At 42.6% G+C, this 10,833-nt stretch overlaps 1 protein-coding gene across 1 annotated transcript; it reads right to left on the bottom strand.

Annotated features, from left to right (window-relative positions):
• Positions 1-3,683: 3,683 nt before the first annotated feature.
• On the bottom strand, positions 3,684-4,331 carry LOC120360773 (large ribosomal subunit protein eL29-like). The gene has a single exon (XM_039461702.2). It carries the CDS (start codon positions 4,268-4,270, stop codon positions 3,794-3,796), a length of 477 nt encoding a protein of 158 aa, XP_039317636.1. The 5' UTR covers positions 4,271-4,331; the 3' UTR covers positions 3,684-3,793.
• Positions 4,332-10,833: the final 6,502 nt, after the last annotated feature.

Consider the following 10,833-nt stretch of genomic DNA (forward strand, 5'->3'; position numbering starts at 1 on the left):
AGTCAGGAGGGCTGAGCACATGTTTGTTAATAACATTTGATTCAAGGGACTCAGTGCTTACTATGAACTGAGTGCAGGCTCCAGGCTGGGGGCTGGGAACATGTGCCCATCACCCTGGAGAGGCTCACATTTGCAGAGCCCCAGGGAGAGGTGATCAACTTTTCCTCTTCCTCATTTTCTTCCCTTCCCAGATTTCTTCCCCTCCTCCTCTCTTCCCTTCTGTATCAGGTTTCTCTTGCTGCTGTAACAAATGCTCACCAACTTCTTGGCTTATAACTAAACAGATTTATTGTCTCACAGTACTCTAGGTGGGAACTCTCATTGGACTAAAACAGTCAAGGTGTCTGCAGGAAGGTGTGCCATTCTGGAGGTTCTAGGGGAGAATTTCTGTCCTTGCATTCTCAGCTTTTAGAGGCTACCCCCATTCCTTGGCTCAGGATCCCTTTCCCATCACTCTGACTTCTCTGATGCTCCTGGCTCCCATTTTCTCACATAAGGACCACTGTGTTTACATAGGGCTAACCCAGATAATCCAGGATAATCTCTCCATCACAAAACCCTTGATTTAATTGCTGCAAAGTCTCTTTTGCCACAGAAGGTAGCAGAGTGACAGATTCTAGGATCAGAACATGGCTACTAGTGTGGAGGGGTGTTTTAGTCTGCCTACAGTGTGTTTTTCCTCCTTCCTTTAAAAAATGCTTGTCCTATTCATGAGCTTCCTTGAACCACTGTGGAGCATCAGGGGAGCTGGGTTCTAGGCCTGACACTCTCTCCGACTTGCCCTACATGGAACCTTGGGTAAGAAATAACCCACATGTCTGTAACACAAGGGGTTGGACTTGTCATGCCGTATTTCACTTCATGTGTGCAAAAACACCATTTCCTTGGTGTTCTTTTAATAGATCGGAGAAAGTGATCTGACTCTGATGCTGCTGAGCCCCTGAGCCCCTGCCTTGCTCACTGAGGGGAAATTGGCTTTGCTTGTTGGAGCGTTCCTCGTTCCCCATTGTTCTAAGCTTGTGGCCTCCCAGAATGCACGAATATCAAGTGGGCTACTCAGGGTTTCACACTATTGGTCTCTAATGCCACCGCTGAGATGTCCATTGTCCCAGCCCATGTAGTCCCCTATAGGTGTCATGTGCGCAGCTAGGGGACTTTGTTGGCTCTGATGACCCCACTGCCTACTGCCCTGGCACCCCGGGTGCATCTCGTAGCCCTTCCTCCTTGAGGCTTAACCACCTCAGGAAACAGGGGCTGAGGCCCTGGACCTGCTGACCTCCCCCTGTTCCCAGGCTGGGGGACATTTTCTTGGTACTTTCCTCTTGCTACACTTGGTGCAACCTCGTCAAAGGGCTTTTTACAAAGTCCAGGGGGAGAAATGTCTTTCAGGCAACGTCTGCTTTGTTCTTTCCGACATCAGCTCCTCCTGAAGCCAAAGATTCTGCCTTTCTGCTTGAAATAAACAAACAAAAAAAATTAAACTATATAAATTCATTTGAGGGGATCAATAAATTATCTTGCTTCAAATCGTTTTCTTTTTTCTTTTTGAGACAGGATCTTACTCTTGTCACCCAGGCTGGAGTGCAGTGGTGCAGTCATAGCAACTGCAACCTTGAACTGCTGGGCTCAGGTGATTCTTCCGGCTCAGCCTCTCCAGTAGCTGGGACTACAGGCACGCACCATTGCTTCCAGCTAATTTTTAATTTTTTTTTTTTTTTTTGCAGAGAAGAGGTCTCACTATGTTGCCCAGTCTTTGAAAGCTGAAAGTTTTCAAACTATTGGTTTCAAACCCTTGGTTCTTTGGAGGATAGATATAGTGGGTGGAGCCCTAGAGCTGCCTCCCTCACTTCAGTCAGAGCAGCCACTGTGACGTTGGTTTTATGTATTGAAGATTCTCCTAAGATTTTATTTAGAGGAAGCATTCAAAAAATATTTGAGTTGGCTGGGCGCGGTGGCTCAAGCCTGTAATCCCAGCACTTTGGGAGGCCGAGGCAGGTGGATCACAAGGTCAAGAGACCAAGACCATCCTGGTCAACATAGTGAAACCCTGTCTCTACTAAAAATACAAAAAAAAAAAAAAAAAAATTAGCCGGGCATGGAAAAAAAAATATTTGAAACCACTGGAGTAGATAATCTCTGGGGCCTCAGTCAGTTCTAAGGTGTGTAATTTTATATATGTTTCAGCAAATTCAGCAGCCTTATGAAGAAATCACTTATTCTCTATCATCTGGTTTTCTATTTAGCCAGAGTCTTTTGTTAATAAAAATATCTGTACAATTCATCCACAGCACAATATTCTTTATTCATAGGAACACAGTATAAGACTTTGGGAAGCAGAAAGTCTGATCTGTATCCCTTATTTATTTTTTATTTAGGATGTGTTTTTTTTGGACCTACAATTATTTCATCAAAGGAGATGAACATTTAAAGGTGATAGAATACATATACATGTGTACACACATACAAACACATAATATATATAAAATGATAAAATGCAGGGTCACGGGAGACAATTTGGAAAATACAGAGCAGCATAAGAAGAAAATAGTGATCACCAATGATTCCAGATTGGTCACTGTTAATGTTTTGGTATATTTTCTATCGATATTCAAAAAAATTATGTAAACAATGTCTACACGAATTATTAGTACAAAATAGGGAACACACCATGTTTGTAGTTTTATGAGTTGACTTTTTCATATAAAAATCTCATGACCATTTTTCTTGTGCCATAAACTTTTTTTAAAAAAATTATATATATATATATATATGTATATATTTAAAGACGGGGTTTCACCATGTTGGTCAGGCTGGTCTTGAACTCCCGACCTCAGGTGATCCGCCTGCCTTGGCCTCCAAAGTGCTTGGATTACAGGTGTGAGCCACTACGCCCGGCCAACTTTTTTAAAAACAAAATTTTTTTTTGAGACAGAATCTTGCTCTGTCACCCAGACTGGAATGCAGTGGTATGATCTTGACTCACTGCAACCTTCTTCTCCTGGGTTCAAGTGATTCTCCTGCCTCAGTCTCCCGAGTAGCTAGGACTACAGGTGTGTGCCACCATGCCAAGCTTATTTTATTTTATTTTATTTTTAAGTAGAAATGGGTTTTGACCACGTTGGCCAGTCTAGTCTCGAACTCCTGACCTTAGGTGATTCACCTGCCTTGGCCTCCCAAAGTGCTGGTATTACAGACAGGTGTGAGCCACTGTGCCCAGCCAAAAAAACCCCACAATTTTAATGAGTGTGTATGACTCTATTACGTGCCATATATATAAAATATATATATTTTACCAAGTTCCCTATTACTGGATATTTGAAATATTTCTAATTTGTTATGATTATCAATGAGTATGATGAACATGTCCATAGACTCATCTTTACTTACATTTCTAAACATTTTTCTGAGATGATTCAAAGGTGTAAATTTACTGAATCAAAGGATATAAACTTTTTTTGCCAAAGCCGTTGATATATATTTCTAAAGTACCTTCCAAAAAGTATATGGCTTTACATTTCCATCAGCTCTGTTGGAGTCTTGGTCTCACCAAATCTATACTAACGGTATTATTAACAATTTGCTAATCGTTAAATGAAATGTTAGTGAGAGTTTTAGTGTCATGTGTAATTTGTTAGATTCTCATACTTCATTTTATTTTATTATTATTATTATTTTTTAACAAATCCTCCCTCAGGTTTATTTGTACAAATAGCACAGGAGGACCCCAGCCCCATGCAGATGGCAGCCCCGGGGGGTGGCACCAGTCCTTCTGTCCTCACATTGGCAGAGATATCTACTCTGAAGCCTTTGTAGGGGCCTGGGCACCTTTGGGAGACTGAGCTGGAACTGAAGCTGGAGCTGCAGCCTGGACCTTGTTTTGATCCTTGGCCTTGGCCTTGGCCTTTGGCCGGCAGAGCCTGAGCCCCTTGGCAATGTGAGCATGAGCACGTTTCCCAAGCTTGGCGTGGGCAATGTAGGCAAGTCGATCGAGCTTTTGGCTGACACCCCCCTTTGGGATCTTGGGCTTAACCTCCTTGGGCTTTCCGAGGGCCGTGATGGCCTCAGCACGTGCACTCCTGGCCTTGGCGTTGTTGGCCTGCATCTTCCTTAGGCTCTTCTTGTTGTGCTTCCTGGCAAAGCGCATGGTCCTCAGGAACTTGGGGTCCACCCCCTTAAGAGATTCGTATCTTTGTGATAGGGGTTTCTTGATACCATTTCTGTGCCATTTTCGGGACTGGTTGTGTGTGGTGTGGTTCTTGGACTTGGCCATGTCTGCACTTAAGCCGCGCTTCCTGAAGCGCCTAAGACCGGAAGAGAAAGGCGCCGCAGTGCAGCACCACTTTATTTTATTTTTATTATTATTTTTGAGACTGGGTCTTTCTGTCACCCATGTTGGAGTGCAATGGCACAATCATGGCTCACTGCAGTCTTGACCTTCTGGGCTCAAATGATCCTTCTGCCTCAGCCTCCTGAGTAGCTGGGACTATAGGTACGTGTCACCACACTTGGCTAATTAATTGTTTTTTCTTTTTGTAGAGATGGGGGTCTCACTTTTGTTGCCTAGGTTGGTTTTGAACTCCTGGGTTCAAGTGATTCTCCTGCCACAGCCTCCCTAAGTGTTGGAATTATAGGTGTGAGCTGACCATGCTTTAAAAAGTGGCAATCTATGTAGCTTTTAAATTAATGGCACATGTCAGCATCTCCAGTGGAGATTTTTTTTTACTGAAAAACAAAAAATGCACAAATAAGAACAGGTCTAAAATAAACCAGAGTGTTTACATACAAAAATGGAAGAGGAGAAAAACCCACAGTCTTCCAATTCTGACTAATCCACTGCTAAGGTCTGAATGTGTACCCCCAAATTCACACCTTGAAACTTAATTGCCACTGTGATAGTTTTAAGTGGTGAGTTCTCTTGGACGTGATTATGTCATTGAGGGTGATTCCCTCATGCATGGAATTAGAGCCTTTACAAAGGGCATGAGCGCAGGTGTTCATTCGTTCTCTCTCTCTTTTCTTTGAGACAGAGTCTTGCTCTGTCACCCAGGCTGGAGTGCAGTGTTAAGATCTTGGCTTACTGTAACCTCTACCTCCTGGATTCAGGTGATCCTCCTCCCTCAGTCTCCTGAGTAGCTGGGACTACAGGCACATGCCACTACACCTGGCTAATTTTTGTATTTTTAGTAAAGTTGGGGTTTCACCTTGTTGGCCAGGCTGGTCTTGTACTCCTGGCCTCAAGTGATCCGCCCGCCTCAGCCTCCCAAAGTGCTGACATTACAGGCATGAATCACTGTACATGGCCTCAAAATACCATAGCATAATTAGTGGGAGAGAAGGCATGGAACAGTTAGTGTATTTAGTGGTCAGGTGACACACTAGCAGCATGTACTGTCTGCAGTGAATGGCTACCACTCTATCACATGGAAACAGACTGCAGACAGAGGTGGCTACTGCAGTAATATTTCTTCTGTCTTTTCTAAATCGCCAGTAAAAGATTTGCTAATTAACCCACAGTATCAAAAATGGATTTTTATTGGTGAATCTAGTGGCTGTTAATTAGTTTGATGTATGTTCAACCTGAGCTTCAGCTATGCAGTTTGGGCTAAAATATGTAGCTCAGAGACATTCCGCTCCTTTGAATGAACTTAGCGAGGCTTGTAGCCTGCACCTTTAGGGATGGCACCTGAACTGGAACTGGTTTCCTCATCAGTCCTGTGTCCAGCCACTTCCCTAAGAGGTTTCTGATCATAATGATTCTGACCAACAATTTGTAAAATCTTGCTCTAATCTGCTTTGAATAAACTTTCATACAGGAAAAGATTAGAGCACATGAAAGGTCAGAAAGCTGGGACTTCATCAAGCCCCAGAACGGACTGCTTGAAGTGCTTAGTGCCTGCTTTGCTAAGGAATGTTTATTTAATTAATGTTGGTAGCAGTGACTGTTGGCAATCCAGGTCAAGAGCTTTCTTTCCCTAAATCAGAGATCACAGGTGTCAGTGGAGGGGTTAGCCTGTGTGAGGTAGTCTGTCTGGCCTTTCCTCTTCTTCCAAGTATGAGGATGAATGAGGAGGGACCAGCCCATCTAAGATCTACATTTGATTTGATTCAGCGAACCTCATTTGAGTTCCAACAGTAGCTCTGGCTCTTAAAACATTAAAAAAAAGGGATGGTGCAGTGGCTGACACCTGTAATCGCAGCGCTTTGAGAGGCCGAGGAGGGTGGATCACCTGAGGTCAGGAGTTTGAGACCAGCCTGGCCAATATGGCAAACCCTGTCTCTACTAAAAACAAAAATTAGCTGGGTGTGGTGGCGCGCACTTGTAATCCCAGCTACTTGGGAGGCTGAGGCAAGAGAATCACTTGAACCTGGGAGGCAGAGGTTGCAGTGAGCTGAGATTGCGCCACTACATTCCAGCTTGGGTGACAGAGAGAGACAGTCTAAAAAAAAAAAAAACAAAAACAAAAACAAACGAACAATAGTAAAAAAAGAGGCCGGGCACAGTGTCTCACGCCTGTAATCCCAGCACTTTGGGAGGCTGAGGCGGGTGGATCACAAGTTCAGTAGTTCAAGGCCAGCCTGGCCAACATGGTGAAACCCTGTCTACTAAAAATACAAAAATTAGCTGGTCATGGTGGCATGTGCCTGTAATCTCAGCTACTCTGGAGGCTGAGGCAAGAGAATCACTTGAGCCAGGACCCAGGACATGGAGGTTGCAGTGATCCGAGATCGCACCACTGTACTCCAGCCTGGGCTGGAGTGAGACTCCGTTTCAAAAAAATAAAAAAATAAAAAGAAGAAAAAGAAAAATAAAGAAAGAGAGAGAAAGAAAGAAGAGCTTAATGACTGCTTTTTAAGCTTCTGTGTATGATTTTACTTTTGAAGAATCCCTTTAATGTTGGACATCCGTAATGGATGTAATATGGAAAGACAAACAAAGAGAACACAGAGGCTCTAAGTCCCTGGTGTGGCGATGTCAAGTGACTGAAAGGCTACGCTGGCTGTGACACTGAGCCCCGCATTTGCATTTCTAACTGTGACCCGGGGGCTGATCTGATGAATGAACAGGGAAGGTAGCTTCTCACCCGGATGGTGTCCCCATGACCTTTTTCTGTCACCGCCTCCTGAGAGCATGTTAGGAAACGTTTTCTAACTTGGTTGGCATAAAAGGCCACTTAGTGTAATAAGCTTGAAAAATTCTACAATATTTCTCCTGTTACACATGTAAATTCAGTTTCTGACACATAATGGGTGCTAATAAATGTTTGTGCAATTACAGGTGCCTACCACCAGGACCAGCTAATTTTTTGTATTTTTAATAGAGACGGGGTTTCATCATGTTGCCTGATGGGTAATCTTTCAATGCTCGCCCCTCCCACCCTCCTCCCTTTTGGAGTCCCTGGTGTCTACTGTTGCCATCTTTTTGTCCATGTATTCTCAGTGTTTAGCTCCCACTTAAAGTGAGAACATGTGGTATTTGATTTTTTAGAAAAGATTTAAAAAAATTTCAAAAGCGTTGAGAGTACAAGTAGTTTCTGGTTACATGGATGAATCGCATGCATGGCCGTGAAGTCTAAGATTTTAGTGCACCTGTCACCCGAGCAGTGTACATTGTACTCAATATGTAGCTTTTTTTTTTTTTTTTTTTTTTTTTTTTGAGACAGAGTTTCACTCTTGTTACCCAGGCTGGAGTGCAATGGCGTGATCTCGGCTCACTGCAACCTCCGCCTCCTGGGTTCAGGCAATTCTCCTGCCTCAGCCTCCTGAGTAGCTGGGATTACAGGCACGTGCCACCATGCCCAGTTATTTTTTTTTTTTGTATTTTTAGTAGAGATGGGGTTTCACCATGTTGACCAGGATGGTCTCGATCTCTCGACCTTGTGATCCACCCACCTTGGCCTCCCGAAGTGCTGGGATTACAGGCTTGAGCCACCGCGCCCGGCCCCCTCAATATGTAGCTTTTTAAATCCCTCAGCCCCCCATCACCCTCCCCGTTCTGAATCTCCAGTGCCCATTATACCACTCTGTATACCTTTGTGTACCCATAGCTTAGCTCCCACTTATAAGTGAGAACATGCAGTATTCCATTCCTGAGTTACTTCACTTAGAATAATGGCCTCCAGCTCCACCCAAGTTGCTACAAGAGACATTATTTCCTTCTCTTTTTTATGGTTGAGTAGTATTCTATGGTGTTATATGTATCACATTTTCTTTATCCACTCACTGGTTTATGTAGAGCCCATGTTCAAGCTCTATAGTTTCTCTCCTTTTGGAATTATAAAATCTCTATTACATAATGTCTTCTTTTTTTTGAGACAGGGTCTCTCTCATTCTGCTGCCCAGGCTGGAGTGCAGTGGTGTGATTATAGCTCACTGCAGCTTCTACCCCTTGGGCTCAAGTGATTCTCCCACCTCAGCTTCCCAAGTACCTAGGACTACAGGCTTGTACGATCACAACCAGCCAATTTTTAAAAAACATTTTTTTTGTAGAGACAGGGGCCTCCCTATGCTGCTCAGGCTGATCTTAAATTTCTGGGCTTAAGTGACCCTCTCCTGCCTGGGCCTCCCAAAGTGTTGGGGTTACAGGTTTGAGCCACTGTGCCTGGCCTATAATGTCTTTTTAAAAGAATTTCTTTTTTGGTGGGGGAGAAGAATATCCCTTCTTTTGCAACACTGCCCCTTGCTATTTATGGGGTTTATCAGTAACATTCACACTGAAAAATTTTAGTGTATGTCTTAGTCTTAGTATCTTTGAAGATTAAATCTGTGGGTATTTGTTTGTGATTACAAGAATAATAACAGCTATCACTTGTTGAGTGAATACTATATGCCAGACACTCTACCCGTTATTGTTAATCCTTTTAAAAACTTTTTTATTTTTTAAACTTTTATTTTAGGTTCAGCGGTACATGTGCAGGTTTGTTATATAGTCAACTTGTGTCATGGGGGTTTGTTGCACAGATTATTTCATCACCCCGATACTAAGCCTAGTACCCAATAGTTATTTTTTTCTAATCCTTACCCTCTTCCCACTCTCCACCATCAAGTAGGCCCCAGTAGCTGTTGTTCCCCTCTTTGTGTCTATGTGTACTCATCATTTAACTCTCACTTAAAAGTGAGAACATGCAGTATTTGGTTTTCTGTTCCTGCATTTACTAAGGAGAATGGCCTCCAGCTCCACCCATGTTCCTGCAAAGGACATAGTCTCACTCTTTTTTATGGCTGCATAGTATTTCACTGTATATATGTGCCACATTTTCTTTATCTGATCTGCCATTGATGGGCATTTAGGTTGATTCCATGCCTTTGCTATTGTAAATAGTGTGCTAATGAACATTTGTGTGCATGTGTCTTTATGGCAGAATGACTTATATTCCTTTGGGTATATACCCAGTAATGGGATTGCTGGGTCAAAAGGTGGTTCTGTTTTTAGCTTTTTGAAGAATCACCACACTACTTTCCACAATGGTTGAATTAATTTACACTCTCCTCAACAGTGTTTAAGCATTCCCTTTTTTCCGCAACCTATCCAGCATCTGTTTTTTGGCTTTTTATTAATAGCCATTCTGACTGGTGTGAGATGGCATCTCACTGTGGTTTTCATTTGTATTTCTCTGATAATCAGTGATATTGAGCTTTTCTTACTATGCTTGTTGGCTGCATGTGTGTCTTTTTTTGAGAAGTGTCTGTTTATGTCCTTTGCCCATTGCTAAAGGGGTCGTTTGTTTTTGTATTGTACATTTGTTTAAATTCCTTATAGATGCTGGATATCAGACCTTTGTCAGATGCATAGTTTGCAAAATTGTCTGTTTACTCTGTTGATAGTTTCTTTTGCTGTGCGGAAGCTCTTAAGTTTAATTAGATCCCATTGGTCAAATTTTGCTTTTTTTTTTTGCAATTGCTTTTGGTGTCTTTATCATTAAATCTTTGCCAGTTCCTATGTCCAGAATGGTATTGTCTTCCAAGGTTTTATAGTTTTACATTTTACATTTAAGTCTTTAATCCATCCCGAGTTAATTTTTCTATCTGGTGTCAGAAGGGGTGCGGTTTCAGTCTTCTGCATACGGCTAGCAACTTATCCCAGCACCATGTGTTGAACACGGAGTCCTTTCCCCATTGCTTTTCTTGGTCCGCTTTGTCAAAGATCAGATGGTTGTAGGTGTGTAGCCTTAGTTCCGGGTTCTCTATTCTGTTCCATTGGTCTCACATTATTGCTAATCCTTGCAAACAACTCTGAAAAATAATCACTTACTTCATCATCCCCATTTGCAGATAAGGAAACAGAGGCTTAGAGAAGTTGCATCAATTGCTTTGGGTTCCATGGTTTGCCACTAGCAAAACTGAGATTTGAATACAGGTTTGTGAGATACCCAGATTTCTCCTGTTCTGAATAATTGTTAGGCCCATTCTTGGTGACAGCATTGATGTGGCTTCCATGTAGATTTCCTCTGGGAGAGTCTTTTTTTATAGGGTTTCCATGGGACACCCAGTTGAATGCAACAGTGTCCTGTTTAATTGGAAGCAGGTCAGAGGTTTGCCATGGACCTGTCTGTGCTATTTCTTCGAACCTTGGCTGGCTATATTTGTACTGACACTGTGAACCCCATTGTTAGGGTAAGGGTGACCTGTCTTGGTCTCCAGGTTGAGCTGAGCAGACCCCAGCTATGTTCATCCTGACTTGGATTAGTGCTTTTACCAGTAATAAAGAATTAATTTTAGCACTTGAGCTAATTGGGATAAAAAATGTGACACCCAAGCCAGAAATAAGCTTAATGAAGCCCATTAAATAATTTAATGATTACATAATTATGCTCATTTAGAATGCAGGAATTGATT

This window comes from Saimiri boliviensis, chromosome 1 (assembly GCF_048565385.1).
Source record: "Saimiri boliviensis isolate mSaiBol1 chromosome 1, mSaiBol1.pri, whole genome shotgun sequence".
Lineage (NCBI taxonomy): Eukaryota > Metazoa > Chordata > Mammalia > Primates > Cebidae > Saimiri > Saimiri boliviensis.